This window comes from Macaca thibetana, chromosome 1, assembly GCF_024542745.1.
Source record: "Macaca thibetana thibetana isolate TM-01 chromosome 1, ASM2454274v1, whole genome shotgun sequence".
Taxonomy (NCBI): domain Eukaryota; kingdom Metazoa; phylum Chordata; class Mammalia; order Primates; family Cercopithecidae; genus Macaca; species Macaca thibetana.
The window spans coordinates 125,663,649-125,682,424 of record NC_065578.1 but is presented as its reverse complement, the minus strand read 5'-3'; the positions used below and the strand labels follow the sequence as shown (position 1 = coordinate 125,682,424).

The 18,776-nt window shown below is 44.2% G+C and overlaps 3 protein-coding genes and 1 long non-coding RNA gene across 33 annotated transcripts in view; 1 reads left to right on the top strand and 3 right to left on the bottom strand.

The window, feature by feature from the left end:
* The window catches only part of S100A1 (S100 calcium binding protein A1), a 1,186,348-nt gene that overhangs the window by 426,108 nt on the left and 741,464 nt on the right, over nucleotides 1-18,776 (bottom strand). Inside the window, exon 1 of one of the 30 annotated variants that reach the window (XM_050753892.1) lies at nucleotides 6,757-6,760. The exons of the other annotated variants lie outside the window; for them this stretch is intronic. The gene's annotated coding sequence lies outside the window, so the exon portion shown is untranslated. Of the gene's footprint in view, nucleotides 1-6,756; nucleotides 6,761-18,776 lie in introns of those variants that run through there. 30 annotated transcript variants of the gene reach the window in all.
* The window catches only part of S100A8 (S100 calcium binding protein A8), a 675,486-nt gene that overhangs the window by 193,237 nt on the left and 463,473 nt on the right, over nucleotides 1-18,776 (top strand). The window lies entirely within an intron of this gene.
* Nucleotides 3,141-4,859, bottom strand: LELP1 (late cornified envelope like proline rich 1). The gene is made up of 2 exons (XM_050756195.1): nucleotides 4,722-4,859; nucleotides 3,141-3,579 (listed from the first exon to the last, which is right to left on the bottom strand). The coding sequence occupies exon 2, from the start codon at nucleotides 3,556-3,558 to the stop codon at nucleotides 3,262-3,264; it is 297 nt and encodes a 98-aa protein (XP_050612152.1). The 5' UTR covers nucleotides 3,559-3,579; nucleotides 4,722-4,859; the 3' UTR covers nucleotides 3,141-3,261.
* The window catches only part of LOC126935396 (uncharacterized), a 28,505-nt gene continuing 26,397 nt past the window's right edge, over nucleotides 16,669-18,776 (bottom strand). The window contains exon 3 of the long non-coding RNA XR_007719241.1: nucleotides 16,669-18,256. This is a non-coding gene — a long non-coding RNA (uncharacterized LOC126935396). The remainder of the gene's footprint in view (nucleotides 18,257-18,776) is intronic.

Genomic DNA, 18,776 nt, shown 5'->3' with positions numbered 1-18,776 from the left:
CTAAAATGTTCTTCCTTCCCTGTTTTTGTACATTGAGTAAAATAAAGGACTTTGGGGGTCTCTGAAGTAGTCATGATTATTTCATAAATTGTTGATTATTTCATGATTATTTCTTTTCTAACCCATTACAAAACAAAAACATGTGAAAATCCAGATGAAAATAGAAATAAACTACTAGTTACCCATAACCCCACTGTCTTAAAATAATGAGAATATCCACAAATTTCCTTTTTTTATTATTATTACATTATCAAGGAAGGTTTTGGTTAAAGATAATGGCTATATGTTATATTTTCAATTGAGGCCTTACTTTCTTTAATTCATTTTAATGTATTAAGTTAATTTAATACATTGAATAGATTAATACATTAAAATTAAATTAAAATTTATTTTAATGTTTTAAAATTATTAAATTTAATGTAATAAATGTATTAATGTATTATTAAATTTAATGTCTTAAAACAATGTTTCATCATATAATAGGTTCAAGTTTATTTAATCAAACCTTGTTAGATATTTAAATTGTTTCTAAGTTATGCTGTGATAATCACCTTTATTTATATAGCTCCCCTACCCACCATTTTGCAATTTTTTTTTTTTTTTTGGATAGGTTCTATGAAGTGGACTCATTGGGCCAAAGAGTTGAATCATCTAATGCTTTTGATGATATATATTCCCACATTCCTTGAATTGTTTTCTAAAAGGATTTTTGTCTATTTATATTCCCACCAACTGTAGCACACTTTTTAGCACTGGGTTCTGGGATTTATTATTTAAAAGTGACCATTTAATAGAGGCTGGTCTATTGACCATGGATGAAGATGCCATGTTATTGTTGTATTCTCTCTCTCTCTCTCTCTCTCTCTCCCTTTCTTCTGTCCCTCCTCCTTTTTGACTTCCTGTGAGGTAGAAGGGTTTGCCACCTGTTAACCACAGCTGAAGGGGTTTCCACCTGTTACCATAGTCTCCAATGCTCTAAACTAGACCCTCAGAGTCTCCTGGCATCCAGTGAGTGCCTCTCTGCAGGGATCTAGAGTATGGGAACCTCAGTGTCTCAGAAGACCCTGAGACCCCAAGGTCTCCTCATGTCACACCTGGAAAATGGGGGGGGTGCCTTAAATGCTCTGCCTGCTTCATGTATTCCAAAAGCCTGCTCCGTCACCAGCTGACTGTACAGCCTCAGTCTGGTGGGGTCCTAGGTGTTTTTTCTTTGACACATTTTGGACTCTCTATACTTGCCATACCCTTTGCTGTCTGAACCATCCTTCAGGCTCAGAAGGATGAGAGCTAGTTTTGTGTCATGGTTCCATAGGGACCCATCCCAGATATGACTCTTCAGTTATCTATTACGATGATAGCAGGGAATCCTTAAATGCTGTTCACTGTATCGCTGCTTACGTGCAGTGCACTGAAACAATTCACAACTGGTCTGTGTGTCAAAGCTCTGTCACCTGCTTGGCCACGGGGGCATGCTCGTGACTTTCTAGGCAATCAGGTTCCTCTCCTGGTGAAAATAGGAATATCCTTGTGCCCAATCTGTCAGCAAGCTGGGTCTGCAAACTGGCTCAGGACCTTACTGAATGGCGGGGGGTGGAGGGGGAGACGCACTAGGAGAGGATGGGACATATTCTGAGGCATTGTAGAGGCTGGCGAGATGAGAGTGACTGAGATGGTGGAGTGGGTCCCTGATCCCAGGCCTTGAAGTCTTGATTCCTACAGTTCTCCCTTTAATCCTATGCCCTGTCCCCAAACCCTTCTCAGTGTGAGCTGATAAATTCTGTTTTGTGTATTAAGCTAGTTTGACATGGACTCTCTCTAGCTACTTGTAAATAATCTCCACTAACACGTCAGCTATGAATACTTTCCCTATACATTCCTAATTGAGGTCCAAGATATGTACAATATCTTTTTTGTACTTAAGTTTTTATTTTGAAATTTTATAGATTCACAGAGTGTTGCAAAAATAGAGGTTTCAAATACCCTTCACTGGGATTCTTTCAATAGTGACATGTTATGTAACTATAGTTCAGTATTAGAGCCAGGTAACAGATAGTGGTATAATCCATAACTCCTTTTTGATTATTTTTTAAAGAATGTCTAATTGTACGCTTACAGATGTCAAAGCCTGACTCCTGTGGTCAGGAGATTTACAGGCTAGGAAGAATTACACAAAGCAATTAAGTTCAGGCATGATGAGTGTTACACTGTGGTGGGTGTGGGTGTGGGGTGCTCCCTTTACCAACTTACTATGTCCCTGTAAACCAGGCACTTGGCATTTGTTAACTCTTTTTTTTTTTTTTGAGGTGGAGTCTCACTCCCTCACCCAGGCTGGAGTGCAGTGGTGAGATCTTGGTTCACTGCAACCTCCACCTCCTGGGTTCAAGCGATTCTCCTTCTTCAGCCTCCCAAGTAGCTGGGATTACAGGCGTGCTCCAAACCCAGCTAATTTTGGTATTTTTAGTAGAGACGCAGTTTCACCATGTTGGCCAGGCTGGTCTCGAATTCCTGACCTCAGGCGATCCACCTGCCTTGGCCTCCCAAAGTGCTAGGATTACAAGCATGAGCTACCGCGCCTGGCCTGGCATTTGTTAATTCTTTAGCCTCACAACAACTCCATAACAGCAGTACTGTTAGCATCATCATTCCTTTTGCAAAGAGAAGGAAACTGAGACACAAAGAAGTTAAGCAACTTGCTTAAGGTTACAAGGTGTTAGGGAGCAGAGATAGAGTTTCATTAAACCCGGGCAGCCTCTACTGGGAGCCCTTCTGCATAAACATTATGCAACAGGACTAACAGGAACGTAGTACAATGCCTTTTCCTGAGCCTTCCTGGACCTTTCACCAATGTTCTACTCCTCTTTCTCCCTCATACCCTCTCCTTTCTGCTTCCCGGGGTTGGACACTTTCACAGCTGCAACCATATTTATGGATCTCTCAGGCTTTGCTGTAACAGGGCCTGGCATTCCCTGGGTACACCTTTCAGAGGTGGGCACCTGCAGGTTGGGTCAGAGGGAAAGTCAGTTCTCAGAGGTGGTTGAGAGTGCAGGGTTCTAGCCTCACTTCTCAGGGATTGCTTGCTGGTAGTTTAGTGCTGTAAAACAACAAACAAAACAAATCGAGACCCACCAAAACACCAGGAGAAGTCTTGCACAGCAGAGGAACACGTTTACTTGTCAGTTCATGGCTTCAGTCCCCAGCCCCACAGCGTTGTACATGGTGGAAGTGGCAGTGGTAGTGGGGTTGGGTAATGCCCACAGTGCCTCACTCTGGGGGAGGGCAGGGAGGTGGGCAGGGAGGTGGGCAGGAAGAAGGGCATTTAGGAGGACAAGGCTTGGCGCAGGGCTTGGGAGGGCAGGATGAAGGGGACGGCGAGGGGCAGGGTGGGCACTTGGGTGGTGCTGGACACTTTTCCCGTGGGCACTTTTCAGAGCAGCGTTGCAGCAGCTTCTTTAAACAGCTGGGCTGGCATTTGGACTCACACTTTTGTTCACACTTGGGATCGCAGTTCTTGGGCTCAGTCTTGGGGTCATTTGATTTACTTTTATCATCACTCGACATTGTTTCTTGATTATCTGAGCCCTGCAAAGAAATATGAGATGGGTCGTAGGTGGGAGAGGATTCCTACAGGCTTCTTACAGCTTGTCCTTGTACTTAAGAAAGTCTTCCCTGGGATGCGCTCAGGCTCTAGATCATCTTCTCATTTAGAGCCTTGTATGAATGTGAGATAGCATTTCTTAATCTCTCCACCCTTACTCTGCTTTCTTTTCACTTATTCTTGCTTCTATGCCATAGACCCTAGTAGGAGTTCTTAACCTAGGGCTTTGGACTCCTCACCTCCCCCACCCCACTGAAACTGTATTTCAGTAGAGTTGGTGTCTCTGTAACCCCAAATGTTGTATTTAGTTCATTTAGAAACATGATTCCAAGGAGTCCCTAAGTTTGACCAGATTGCTCAAGGCATTCATGGCACAATAGAAGTTTCGCTCCTCTCAGGCCACTTCCCGTTCCTCTGAAGATAGATGGGAGGTACATTAGCAGACTTGGGGGCCTAGGATACTGCTTTCAATCCTGTGTCCCACCCACATCCCCTAAACCTTGAGAATTGCTTTCTTTACTCGAGGCCATGGGAGGGAAAGCAATTTAATCCCTGCCACGAGTGGGTTCCCATGGGCTACTCTAGAACTGCCCACTCCTTTGCCTCCATCCAGGTTCTGATAAATAATAGTAAGGGAAGAAATCAGGAGATGAACCATGAAATTCCAATTTATCTGAAAATCTGAACGACAGAGCCACAAAATATGATTTTCCGAAGGGAATTCCTTTTCTCCCCTGTTGAGTTTTGCCCTGAGCTAGGCATTTCTATATGGACAGTTTAACTCCTAGATATGGATAGGGATTTTCAGTCCCTCATAATACTTCAAGTTGGATCTAATTGGTCATATTTCTTTGATTTCTTTTAGCAATATAAAAATAACATTTTAAATTTTGTTTTAAAATCAGTATAGCTCCCTGGGGAGGCATATTATTAAGCTGAACTCTAAAATTGTTGAGACCCTATTCCAAGGTGAAGCACACACCGATTCTTACCACTGAAAATAACAGGAAACTTTCATTCAAACATGACTTTCCCAACCCTGCTCAGTGCGTGGGGTACTTCAGGTCACTCCCAGGTAAGAAGAGGCCAAAGAGTGGCCACTTTCACCTGTCCAAATGCAACTTACCCCTCTGTGTTGGTGGTGAACTTGACAAGCAGTTGAGTGAGGTGGATGTTACGGCTGTGCTGGGGAAGGTGGATTTTCCCTCTGGTTCCTCTGCCCAGCTCTGAGGAAGCTGGGGTCGGGGGCAGGGGCAAGGACCTCCACTTATGAGGTCATTGCAGCATCATCGAGGGGCGATTGTTGTGTGACTCCATAGCTCCCAGCACAACTCAAGCCCTGGACACCAGAAAAGAGGCATGATGAACCATCCCCCGCTTGGCTGTCCCACCCCTCCCTAGACCCCTCAACATTCAGGCCGGTAAAATGAGGCTGCAGTGAAGGGTCCTAGGCTCTGAGGATGGGAGGCTCGTTGTTGATAGGAGCAGAAAAGCTGGCCCACTGTTAACACATGGTCTCTAGCTCCTCTTCCACGCCCAAAGTTGAATTCCTCTGAACCTGCCCCTTTCCCACCTTTCTAGGAAAACAACCCTGAATTGATCACAGCCATTTCGACATTCTTCTTTTCTTTATTTTTCTTTTTTCTTTTTTTGTGTAATACGTGTTTAATTTTATTTATTTTATTTATTTTTTATTTTTTATTATTATACTTTAAGTTCTAGGGTACATGTGCATACCCGGCGAGAGCTGAAGCAGGGCGAGGCATCGCCTCACCTAACATTCTTTATTTTTCTGATATGAGATTCTGAAACCTCTTCTTACCACTCCACACAATTGGGTTAGCCCCAGATCCTGCCTTAGGGCAAAAAGGTTTGCCTCTCAGAATTCCTTCCTTACCTTTTTTAAGGCCTGACCAGGGTCTTTGTGGTTGGAATTGGGGTGTTTCAGGAGTGGCAATGGGAGGCTGGAGTGAGAAAGGTGGGTAGGCTTAGTTAGACACAGGGTGCCTGAACTCAGGTTTAAGAGGTTCATCCCGGCAGTCATCACGAATGAATCACGAGTGACTTTAGATTAAAATCGTGACACAATTGTGCCTAAGGTATTGAAATATTAGGATGGATTGGGAGATGGGGTGGTAAAGTAAAAGCTGAATGAGACTGTTTTAAAGAAATTATGAAAATCTCCACATCTGAAGGAAGGCAGTCACGGGTCTGGGTGCCTATGAGAAAGGCCTCATTAAACAGGCAGATCCATGGGACTTGTTTACTCACTGCAGAAAATTAAGAATTGAAGATGGCTCCAGAGCAAAAGGCTGCTTCCCAATGTACTAGAAGCCAATATGATGACACCAGCTTTTTGAGAAAAGAAAAGGTTTTTACTGCAACTCGACCATCAAGGAGACAAGAGTCCAGCTCAAATCTGTCTCCCTGTGCTGGCTTTAAGGCAGCGATTTTATTGGGAAAGGTTTAGGGATTAGATTCTGGGGTTAGTAGGTGATTGGTGGAAGGAAAAGGGAGGTCTGGAAAAAGTCCTCAGCCATGGGAAGTTATCTCTTCATGCTACCTCATGGGTCATGCGTGCAAATTCGAGGAGAGTCAGTATGAAACGTGCGGTGGAAATTTGTGACATCAGCACGCTTTTTCTGTGCAGACTCCAGTCTGCCAGTCTGCCATATTGGCTCCAAAGACTTCAGCCAATTTTGTTATCTGACAAGTGGAGAGAGTTTCAGCATTTTAGCAAGTTGTTCATTTTTTAAAATCTGCCATCATGTAAACTCAAGAATTTGTGTTAGTCGCTAGTTTCTTTAATTCTTTGGGACAATGTTTCACCAGGTTTTGGGGTGTTAGTGTTACTGTTAATGAGAGCTGAGGAAACAGGGGAACAGATTTGTGCTAAAAGAATATGGGTTTAAGTCTGAGAAGAGTGTAGTTAGAATGAAGGCTCTTGGGTGGTTACTGGAAATATGGCTTTGGCCCTTGGGCCACTGGGGAGACCTGAGGCCTTCAGTTCATTTCAGTTCAACAAGTGTTTATTGAATAGATGATCATGAGATGACGATGGAGAAGCCTCATATAGGGTTTATTCACAAGGATAAATAATGCCATATTCAATGAAACCTCAGATGAACCTAAATAGAAGGGGAGAATGGGTTGGGATTTAACCCCCATCACTGGCATAATCGATGTTAGAGTCATAGTCCTGGTGCAGCCCACTCCTCCCATAAGAATTTCCTCGTTCTTCCATAATTTTGTTCATCAGCTCTCTTCCCTCAAAGTGGTTGAGAAGCAGATCTCACCCCCATCTCAGGAGACCCAGCCTCGCCTGACGTTCAGCTCTGGACCAAAGCTACCAATCTAGATATGGAGATGGCAGTCATTTGTGACAGCAATGTAAAAAAATGTAGTGACTTCTACTAGCCATTGTTATCTTTCTTTCTCCTTTCTTCCCTCTCCTATTTCTTGCTCAAGTTCTCAGTGAATGAAAGTATACCAGTCACTGGACTCAGTAGGACACCATTTGCCCATTATCTTTCTAGTATTTAAAATCCTCCTTTGTAAAGGTCAGCACTCCTGGCAGTGTTACATTTGGTATCCCAGCTACCAGCCTTACCTTTCACTTAGGGTTTGGTGGCTAAGTGATTGCCTTCCCTGGCTGGAAGGAAGCACTACTGAGATGAAACACAGAACAGGCTTCTTAGGCTGCTGGGCCTCCACGAGAGAGACTGGAAGAAGAGATAAATGCCAAAGCCCAGCTTGCCTAGATTAGGGTTAGAAGAGGACTCTGAAGTCAGATTTCTGGGTTTAAATCCTGCTTTTGCTAGGTGCAGTGGCTCACGCCTATAATCCCAGCACTTTGGGAGTCTGAGGTGGGCGGATCACGAGGTCAGGAGTTTGAGACCTGCCTGGCCAACATGGTGAAACCCTGTCTCTACTAAAAATACAAAAATTAGCTGGGTGTGGGGGCGCATGCCTGTAATCCCAGCTACTCGGGAGCCTGAGGAAAGAGAATCGCTTGAACTCAGGAGGCGGAGGTTGCAGTGAGCCAAGATCGCCCCATTGCACTCCAGCCTGGGCAACAAAGTGAGGCTCCATCTTGAAAAAAAAAAAACCCTGCTTTCATCCTTTACTTGCTGAACAACCCCTAGTAATTTACTTAACCATCCAGGTCTCAATTCCCTCATTTATAAAATGATATAATGCCACCATCATCTTAAGATAATGTATAATTTACGTTGATCGCTCATAACATGCCAGGCATATTTGCAAGTGCAAAACCTACACCCTCATCAATTATAGTGCCTCACTAGACTCATAGAATTGTAAAGACTGGAGATGCCATGTATGAAGTACCCCACAAAAATATTTGTTATTCATATTAATTATTGTTTTTGTCAACACTGGCCAGGTGTCTTCATTGGTTTGCTGAACCTCTCTCTCTGTGTCTTCATTTCTGTCTCATTCTCTTATTCTCATTTTCTGGTGTTGGCCCTATAATCCCACTTCTCCAACTCAACATTTTCCTCAGACCTCTTCTCCATAGCGTCTTTTTTTCCCCCCTGGCCTTCCAGCCAAAGCTCCTGGTGGTGTTCACAGTAAGATTAGATATTTTAGTATTAACTATTCATGGATGATTTCACTTTTGAGTAGGAACGGTTGATATCAATGTTATTGATAAAAGATAGTAACTTAATTTAGGCCAAAAAAGTCATTGGGCCATTCAGTGGTTCCTCTGTGTGTGTCCGAAGGCCCTGTATGTCTGCATATTGTATCAGCCCAGGGACATGCTAGGAATCAGCAATTTCAACTCTATTAGGATCCTTCTCACTGCTTTTTTGACAAAGTATTTCTATTTTTTTCCCCTGCCTTTTTCTATCTCTCTGTGTAATTCTTGTTGAACAAGCAGAACCTGCATGGTAGTCAGAAAGCAACTCTATTTCTTCTCTTGCTGCCTCTTAAAACCCTCTCTATGGGGCTGGCTCTTCCCTTCCTCTTGGAGTGAAATCTCTAGCAGATGCCCTTGACTTTTAGAATCATGCTAAGAGATAGCATGATTTCTTACTTCTGGTTACATAAAAATCACTTCTATTTACATTAAAAAAATCTTATTTCAGTAATCGGAAGGTCTTTCCTTGAATGTTGGATTTCCTTTTCTTTTCTACTTGGTACTACTGCAGGAAGGAAGGGTGCATGGAAAAGAAGAGTGTCTTCTCTATTAGCTACTAGAGGTTTTTAATTTTCTTCCCTTGCTCACCCAGCTACCTCTTGTCCATTTGGGTAGGGGCTGCAAAGGAACGAGAAAGAAAGACCTGAAAACTTTGTGAACTGGCATAGGAGCTTTCTGGGCTTGGCAGGTGCTTATGGCTGACCTTTCTCCTGTGGAGAACTTGAATGTGTTCTTCACAGACTCTCCCCTCCCTGCTGGCTGGGTGTTGGCCACGGTTCTTTAGTATGACAGGCACGTCTGCTTTGTCTAGCTGTGCATGGCTCCTGCAGCGCCTAGGCATTGGCAAGCTCTCCTACAGCTTCTCTTGGCTGGTATTCCTCATCTTCACCTCCTGGACAGGATTTTACACAATCTGGACAGCCAGTTTTCCCACCCTTATGTCTCATATCTGGCCCATGGGAACCAGTTATACATCCTCCCCTTTCACTGTTTATCAATCACCATTGGGTAAATTTTTCTTGATATTTGTATGTTTTGCTCATTCATTATATAAAGGGATAAGAATGTTCTATGAAATCCTCATGGACATGGTTCAGGGATTATTCTATTTGACTTTACTGCAGTATTTGATACTGTTGTGTCCTATATTTTACCTCTCTTCCCTTTTGGTCCTCTGTGACGTGGGTAGCCTCCCACTTACAGCCTCATCTACTCTCCTTCCTGAGCCCTTTCTCCTCTGCTGAATCCTTTCAACATCACCTGCACCTTCATTTTTCACCCTTGCTGCTGATATTATTATCCACCATTGCTGGAAGTATCAGCTCTGCATAGAGAATCCCAAAGCCCACCCTCTTCCCTGAGCTCTAGGTCCCAATATTAACACCCATTGGATGTACTTTGGTACCTCAAGCTGACTTTACAAAATCAGAGTTCAACACCTTCCACATCTTTCCTAACATGCCCCTCTTGCTCCTCTTATGCACTCCAATTCTGTGAATAGCATCCTGTCCACCAAGATTTAACCGGAAACCTGGGATCATCCCAAACTCTTGCTTCCTACGCAACCTCACAGCAGATGTGCTACCAGGACTTGCAGATTCTACCTCCTGAGCCACAGGCTTCTAAACCAGGCTGTGTTTGGGAGTTGCAGGGTACATTGCTCTCAAGTTGGTCACCCATCCTCTCACAGTCATGGTTGCTGCCTTTATTGTGGCATCATCATCACAGGTCTCCCTGTCTCCAAAGAGTCCCACCACTAATTCAACCCCCAAAGCATTCCCAAAGTGAATTTTATAAAACAAAAGTTCTTAATTTTACCATTGAATTTAAGATGAGGCCCAAGGCTTTTGGTTGGGTCAACAAACTTTTACTAATCTGGTGTCTACTTTCAGCTCAGTCTTCTACTTTTACCATAGATTCTGGGGTAAAGCTACTTGCAGTTTCCAAAATATGCTAGGCTTTTTAAATTTTTTAAACTCTGAGTTTTTGCTCTGCTGGCCGAGTCCTCCCTGTCTCCTCCTCAACCTTGAACTCATAGGAAATTCTCCTTGGGCATGATTTCTCTCACCTTCCCAGGCTGTTCGTTGTCTTAGCCAAGCTCATTATGAAATTTTTATCTGCATATTTTGTAGTTATTTATTTCGGGATCTACTCTCTCACATGATGCAGTGTAGAGATCAGGAACCAATTACTTTTTTAAGTCTCTGTTTCTGCAGTGCCCAGTGCATGGCTCAGCACATGTTGGCCAGGCAACAGTTAATGCTTATTGTCAATAAGGTGATGGAATAATATTATTTCAATAGTTTTGCAGTTGCTTTTCTTTCTAACTGGAGTATCCCCCTCTTTTTTGCCTTGATATTTATTTATTTTTTATCTTCCAGATACAACTTGAAAATTCCACCTTCCATGCGGACTGCCCTGGTCCTCCACCCTACTGTAGTTAAGAGATACTATCTGTGAACATGCCTGACATGCTCCCCGTGGATTGACTCCCCACCTGTTCTGCCAGGGGGCAATGCTATCTCCTGTCTCACACTGTGCCCTAATCCAGGAAAGGGCTTTCTTATTATTCTTTGCATCTTTAGTGCTGGACCAGGGCCTGACATATAATAGATGCTCAATGAATGTTTGGGGAATAAATGAATGGATATACAAGACAACGTTCAGCAGGGGAGGTAAGAATCAAACAAACTATCTGTCAGAGGAGGGAGATCCAACTATATGGAGAAAGAGATCTATTTCTCAGGGTCAGCTTCCAACATGAATATATCTGTATGAGGCCCAGAGATTCCAGGAGGCAGGAACCACTGGGCTGTTTAGGCTGGAAATCCCAGATCATGTTGGGTTTGTCCAGGATACAGCCACTGTCTAATCCAGGCTCCCAAGCAGAGATGGACTCAAGTGTCAGGGAGTCTCCATCTCCCCTTCCCTGCAGCTGGGGTTTCTCTTGCCCTGCACCTCCTCTTCACTCCCCAACATGTGCATATGTGCGTGCATGGGCGCGCACACACACACACACACACATTCTCTGCCTGGTGAGACCCTCTTCAGGAGCACTGAGGAGGACACAGGATGGGGTGCACTTGGCAGGGAGGTAACTGGGCAAGGCACAGTAGGGAAGGATCCTGTGGTTAGATGGGAGTCATTCTCTTGAGTGAAGCTCTACCCCACTCCACTGTGGAGTCCACGTTCTACCTGAGGGCTCTTCCTAAGGTGCCCACCAGGCTTCTGTTTCCTTTTTCCTCTTGTGACTCCATCACCTTCCCAGCTACCAGCAAGCGCAATAAACTGGGGGCCCACTGGGGCAGATGTCTTAATGGAGAGAGCAGAGATGATGAGAAAATCCCTCAGCAGGTTGAGAATGCCTTCTGCAGGCTCAGGGCACAAAGTGAGAACTCTTTGCACAGGTAAGAAAGGCAGTGAAAAGTACTTCCTTCACTGAGTGTGGGATCACAAAGTCAGGAAATTTGGGGAAAATTTTCACATGATTTAAAATAGTTCTTGTCAATTTCTTAACCAACTTTACAAGGTCTTCATATTTTTTAATAAAATGGGAGGCAGCACTGTGTTTCCCTAATGATCTTCTTTTGTCACAGGAGGCAGCATGGGCTGGAACAGTAGCAGCTGGAATAAGCAGCTTTATCTAATTGAACTTTAGCTAAGATGTGAAAATAACCTAAATGTCCATCAACAGATGAATGAAGAAAATGTGGTATATACACATGATGGAATACTATCCAGCCTTAAAAAGGAAGGAAATTCTGCCTTATTCAACAACATAAATGGCCCTTGAGGACATTATGCAGTGAAATAAGTCAAATACAGAAAGACAAATACTGCATCATTCCACTTACATCAAGTATCTAAAAATAGTCAAATTCATTAAATCAAAGAGCATAACAGTGGTTACCAGGGGCAGGGGGAGGATGAAATGAGTTATTAATCAACAGGCATAAAATAATTAAGTAAGATGAATAAACTCTAAAGATCTGCTGAACAACATTGTGCCCATAGTCAACAATATTGCATTGTATTAATACACTTACAATTTGTTAAGAGGATAGAGCTCATGTTAAGTGTTCTTACCACAAAAACAAAAATAAATTAAAAAAGAGGATAAGGAAGGGGAAGGATGGCACACCTGGTCCCCAGGAAGTTCCTAAATGTACTTTTGTCTAATTCCTGCTGTTTTCTGGGAACGATCTGGGAGGAGTCACTCACCACCTATGGAGGCCCAGTGGCCTGGGAAGGTCTTCTCCTTGGTGCTCATGAGAGTTGGGGTCTTGTGGGCTGTGGGGTGCTCAGGGTGGGAGCACGAGGGAAGGAGGTGTGTGTGATGAGTGAGATAGAGTCCCCGTGCCTCTAGAGGAATGGAAGAGTCATCTCAGCATGTTCAGAACAGGCTTAGGAGCAGAGTGAGGGGGGCGGTTAGCTCTCTTAGGAGAGGAGGTGATAAATAAATGTTGTAATTGTCTTGATTGAAGCTGAAGGATTGGAAAGAGAAAATTCTTAAGATTTTTACCATTGTCCAAAGCAGTTTTTCTTTCTTAGAATTTCAATCATCCTTGCTACTCAAGACCCCCAAAATGGTGGAACCCAGGGGTACAGAGAGCTAAGGAAGGAAAACTCCATAGTTGAGATGCCTTCTTGAGCCAGCAGGTAGCAGTAGTGGTGGTGGAGGCAGCAGTTAGATGGACTGACTGGTCCTGACCACACTTGTGGTCAAAATAGAGAATGGAGAGCAGATCAGCTGTTCATGGCCCACATGTCCAATCCTTGCTGTTGTCTGGAGGAGGAGCTGGGAGGAGACCATTGATGAACTACTCTCAGATTGGTGGTCTATGAAAGTATCTTTCCCTTTCAGTAGATGAAAGGTAATTTCTGGGCTTTGTGGTTCTAGAATAAAGAGATTGGAGAGGGTGCAGGGAGCAACATACTGCCCAGATGCTGGGGGAAGAGAGGCTTCAGAAGAGCCTCTTCGGCTTTGGTGGTATTCCTGTTAGCATGGGGAGGAAGTCCACGCCTGCCAGCTGTGGAGTACAGAGCAGGGCTTAGGGGCCCAGGAGGGGACTGGCAGGGGATCTGGCACTGCTACAGCTGCTGCTAGGTTGTCTTTCCTGTGTTGATGGTACACTGCAAGAAACAGGAGATAAACTTTTATGCTTTAGTGACAGCAGTGGAGGAGCTTCCTCCTGAATGTTCACATGTGAGACATTCCCTCTCCTCTCCCTCCCTCATTCTCCATCCTTGGGGACTATGACCTTCACTCCTACTCACTCACTGCCACGATCAAAGCCACGGTTGCCTCCATGGAGCACAACACTCAACCAAGGGGAGTGTCTCTGGGGCTGCACCAAGGAGCTGATGCCTGCCCATGTCTACTCCAACCTCAGAGGGCTGAGGCCAGTTACGGATGCTGCTGTCTGAGACAATCAAGCTCACATTGCAATGATTCAGAAAAAAAAGCAAAAAGTTAGGGAAGCACCAAGATAGAGTGCCTGTTAAAAAATGGAAAACAGAGTAGGGGAGTTTTAGTCTGAGGAGGGAAAAGTTTGGAGGAGGGAGCACAAACCTGCACATAATTCAAGGTTGTCCCTAATGAAGACATGCTCCCAAATGTTCCAGACAGTAGGAGCAGCATGTGTGGATGGAAGTGGCAGGAGGTAGGGAAGAAGTTGCTAACATCCTCTTCTCAGGCCAGTAGCAGCACTTCCTAAGTTTATCAACTGGCCCAGCAAATGTTTAATTAAGTGCCAGCTAATCTTTTGAAGGCCTTTTGGTGGAGAATAATTTAATCGGAGGCAGGACTAGAAGACTTTTAGAATGTCATGCAAATTTTCCTGTGTTTTGAGCCATTCTGTTAATAGTTACACAGACATTTTGCCTTTTCTCCTATTATTGACTGTTTCTCTTCTTCATCTATGCTATTCCTCGTTACTTTAAAATCTGATCTCTTTTTTTCTGGAGGTTAATACATGCCAGTTTGAGTTGGCGAACTAAAGAATCAGAATTGAACACAAGAAAGAGTAAATTCCCAAGCTTTTGTTACCCTAGCCTGGGTATAAGCTGAAGATGATGCAGAAGGAGGAGCAAAGCATGGGGATCCAAGAAAGTTAAGTTCTACTTCAGGTCTAAGAGAATCATGTCTGTGATCTGTGTCTTTGGTTTCTTCATCTACAGCTGTCATCTTGTGGGCTGGAGCATGGTGGCCAGGCAGTATGCAACGGGCTGTGGTGTCCATATAGCCCTCATAGACCTGCAGAGGTATTATTGCTCTAAGCCCCCAGTGGGGTTCCAGTTTGATATCTGCCCTGGATGGAGATGTGGGGGTGAGAGAAAGGGATATGGAGGCAGGTCCACTTTATTCAGCAGCACCTCAGGTCTTTGGGACATCCTAGTGTCTGAGAGGAGACAAGCAGAAAGGACTTGCTGAACTTCTCATCTCCACGAAACAGTTCTTCTACAAGGATTCCTGGCTGTGTGTTTAGCATCTATCATATGCCCCCACCCCAATCCCACCATCTCTTTGAGGGACTTGAAATGAAATCACTTAACATTAACTCACACCACCTCTAGCGCTGCTCTTTAGGATTAAATGAAGTTTAAAGTCATTGAGCCTCTCCCAGAGACTAGACCCTGTGTGTGCGTATGCATGCCTGTGTGCTCATGTGTGCATGCGTGTGCATGTGAGTGTGTGCGCACGCACATGTGTGAGGACAGCATAGGGGATGAAGATGCAGAGCACCCTGGACAAACACTCTGCAGTCTAGGCAAGAGTGAGCGGAGTCACTGATGTTGAGGCACAGAGCTAAGTATGGGGAGATATGACTGAAGTTTGATCAGTGTGCTGTGGAAATCCATTTGGATGATAGGTGGGGGTGAGTGGGTCACAGAAAACCTCCTGGGGAGCTATCACCTCCAGGGATGATGTAGAGGAGATTCTGTCTCTTTCTAGGTCAATGCATGTCGACCCTCCTGTGGCAGTTTATCCAGTCTTTTGTTCTCTAGCTGTATTTGTTTATGGATACTACATCCTTTTCTTCTCTTCACCAGGAAGACTTCCTGAGCTGGTCAGTGGGCCAGAAGAAGCTTTGCCTAATCTCTCAAAATAAAATAATGGAAACCTAGTCCTAGTGTGTGCCTCACAAAGGACACACCTTGTGCTCCTTGCCAAGGCATAGCCCAGGTAGCTCCGATTTTTGATTCCACCAGTTTCCAGGTGGTGGTGCTAGAAACACGTCAGTGGTTTGGGGCCAGACAGTGGATGATGGATGGAGGTTCTTAACTACCCAGGCAATAGTGTCAGCTTAAAGTTTATTTAAGAAATTCTGCCTGCTAAACTTAAAAAAAAAGACTTTAAGCTGTGGAATTTGCAGAGAAAAATATATTCTACATACCTACAATGCAAAGAGCTTGAGGAAAATTTAGGCCCAGGAGAAGAGTTTAATAGTAAGATTTAGAAACAAGAACCAGAAGCTCTAGTCTCTTTGTTTCAGTCTGAAATCAACTAGCAGGGACTTTCCTGTGCTCAGTGAAAGGACCCAGGAACTTATAATCTTGACTAGGCAAAAGGGAAGTGGGTGCAATTTGGGGGGACTTTCCCAATCCTACTATAAAATTAGTTCTTATCCTTTCTCTTCCACCTCCACTCTTGACTGTTCTTAAAATTTTTTATCCTTCAGGTATATTTTTCAATTGACTATGATGTGATTTTACCTCCATGGAAATAAGGGAGACGCTATTGTGTAGCTGGTGGGAGGAGAACTGGGAAATAATATTATTAGATTCAAACTTCCATAATCACTGAATGTGATTAGCTCCCAAGGAAACTCCTGCTGGTTGCACTTAGGAACACAAGGAAGAAACCCAGATAGGAACCCAGGAGACATCCTCTGCTCTGCCTTCTTCCTCACCTTCCACGTTCAATACATCATCCCTCACACCCTCTGTGCCTGATGGAAGCCCTGGTCAGATCAGCCTAATGGTTCATGCAGCACACGTGTATCCCCACTGCTGCAAGAGACAACCGAGGAGGCTTCTCTAGAGAGCTTCAGTGTCTTATTCTCTTTGTCTTCAGGTTTTATAAACTAGATGCTTTCTAGGCGTTGTTGTCAATGGTTATTGAATGATGGTACAGAACTCAATTTAGCAGTGCTAAATTGGTTCTGATTAATGATCATGGAATTAAAGGGCAGAACTTAATTTGGCTGGATAGTTAAACAACAGGCATAAATAAAACCCACAAGTAAGCTGAGACCAAGGAGAACGTCCTCAACCCTTTGAAACTTGTGCTACTGTGGTGTGTTGTGCTCTGAGACCCTGGAGGCCTGGCCCACAATCATGCCCTAGACCAGTGGTTGTCAAAGTGTCGTGTGGGGACCTTCGGGTCCCTGAGATGCATCCAGTAGGGTCAGCGAGGTCGAAACAATTTTAATCATAATGCTGATATTATTTGACTTTTTTACTTATATTTTTTCATGAGTCTATGGTAGAATTTTCTGGAGAGTAGATGATATGCAATGACATCATCACTCTGCCAGCTAGTGCAATATCTACTTATGTAAGATGTGTTTAAAATTTTCTAGTTTTAATTTTTAATACAAGAATATCAATAGATGTAAATCACGTGAATAAAATCTATTTGGGGTCCTTATTAATCTTAAGTGTGTAAATTATTTTCAAGACCAATTAGTGTGAGAACTGCTGAAGTAATACCTCTCTCTGGGGTCCATCCCCAACAGACTGGGCTCCGTGCAGAGCCAGGCTCACAATTCTGGTCCCAGATGCTGAGCGCTCACACATCTATGAACCTTGCAGGGCATGTCATGTGCTCATCCCTCCTGCAGCCTTGACACTGATGGCTCCTTCGTCCACTCTCCCCACCTCCCCTGCATGGCGAGTCCCTAATTAGAAGTGGATAGGTGCCTCATATAGAGGTGGGTCTGGAAGCAGCTGAAACCAAAGACTGAGACTGGGCAACCAGAGAGAAAAAGAAGACCTTCTGGCTTGAATTGTGTTCCCTTGTCACTGTTGGGTGGCCCCTGATCACCTCTAGGGTCCTTCCGAGGATTTCCCATTCAGGCTCCACTTTCCTCCACAGGCTCCTTTGTCTCTCTGTGACTTTTTTCCATCTCCAGCAAGAGAGCAAAGACATGGTGAGTCAGGGATACATATGTTTGATTGGGAAGCAGAGAGAGAAAAAAAACATCATAGATCTTGGAATAGGTTCAAAGTCCAGAGGAAGGGGTGAGCTTTGTTAGGATTTATGGAGATTATTAGGGAGAAAATACAAACAGACAATGTCATTGTCTTCATCAAAGAGTGTGTAGATGTGCTGTAAAAAATTCTGGAAAATTTTTCATTGATTTAAGCAGTTTTCATATGTTAATTTTTTTTTTTTAAACAATATTTGCTCCTAGAAACCTTAATGAAGTTGTTGAATCCCATTGAGGCAGAGAGCTGAATGTTCTGTGTTCTTGCAGGAATCTCATATAGCCAGCAGAAGGCAGTGTGGTAGAGAAGGTAGCAGGTGGAAACATGGCATATTTGGATCACAGGCGGAAGGTTTGAAAACGTGGCACTCTGTCTAAACCATGTTGTCTCCTGGCTGAAAAGCTGGGAGGGGTTGTCGATTCAGGGAGGAAACCCCAGTAGACTATGACAATATCTTCCATCTTGAATCTGAAGACAGATAGTATCTTCTAGGTTGTGTGGTGGTCCCTGTTGTTGGAAATAAGGGGATGGAGGGGGGCCGGGGGATGCAGTATCCTCTTGTCCAGGTCAGAGAAGGTGACTTCTGAGGGTCACTTCTGCTTTGGTGTGCAGTCTTGCTGGCATAAGGGGTACTTAACGGAGGGACTTCTACTGTATGAAGGGTGGGAGAAAGGGTTCAGGCACTGGGAGGACAGGGCTGTGGGACCTGAGTTGGGGGTGGTGCTGGCAGGGGACTTTGCCTTATTTCTGCTGCTGCTAGGACATTTTCCCTAGTTGAAAGTAAACTGAGAGAAAGCAGAAAGTACTTTAGTATGACACAACATCAGTGAAGAAAATTATTCCCCAAAATACCACAAGGGAGAAACACCCTCTCTCATCACCCCTCTCTTTAACGTCAATGACAAGACATCCCCATTGCATTTGCTCCGGACACTGCCCACCCCACAGGAGACTTTTGTGGGGCTGCCCCACAGATGGTTGGGACCTGCAGTGTCTGCCCCTCCCAGGAGTTGGTGTCTGGACTGCACTCTGTCCTTCGCCTGGAATATTTTCACACCACAGCAAGTCAGGGGAGAGAAAAGATGTGAAGGTATCTGGGAGGCAAGCCTTGAAGTGAAAGGTAAAGCAGAATGCTGGCTAAATTAATCAGATCTGTTGTTGCAGATAATCTAATTTGGAGGGAGATTGGATTATATTTTTTCTGTTATGAAACACGTCCTTTCTTTGACTCTGTGTCCCCTGCTCCTAAGACATTTTTTCTCCTTTCTCATCCCTCCTTGGCAACTTCCCTGGACCTTCTGTACT

What these genes read in the sequence shown, in the direction of transcription:
- LELP1 (XM_050756195.1), bottom strand. Translation starts at nt 3,558, where the DNA reads ATGTCGAGTGATGATAAAAGTAAATCAAATGACCCCAAGACTGAGCCC.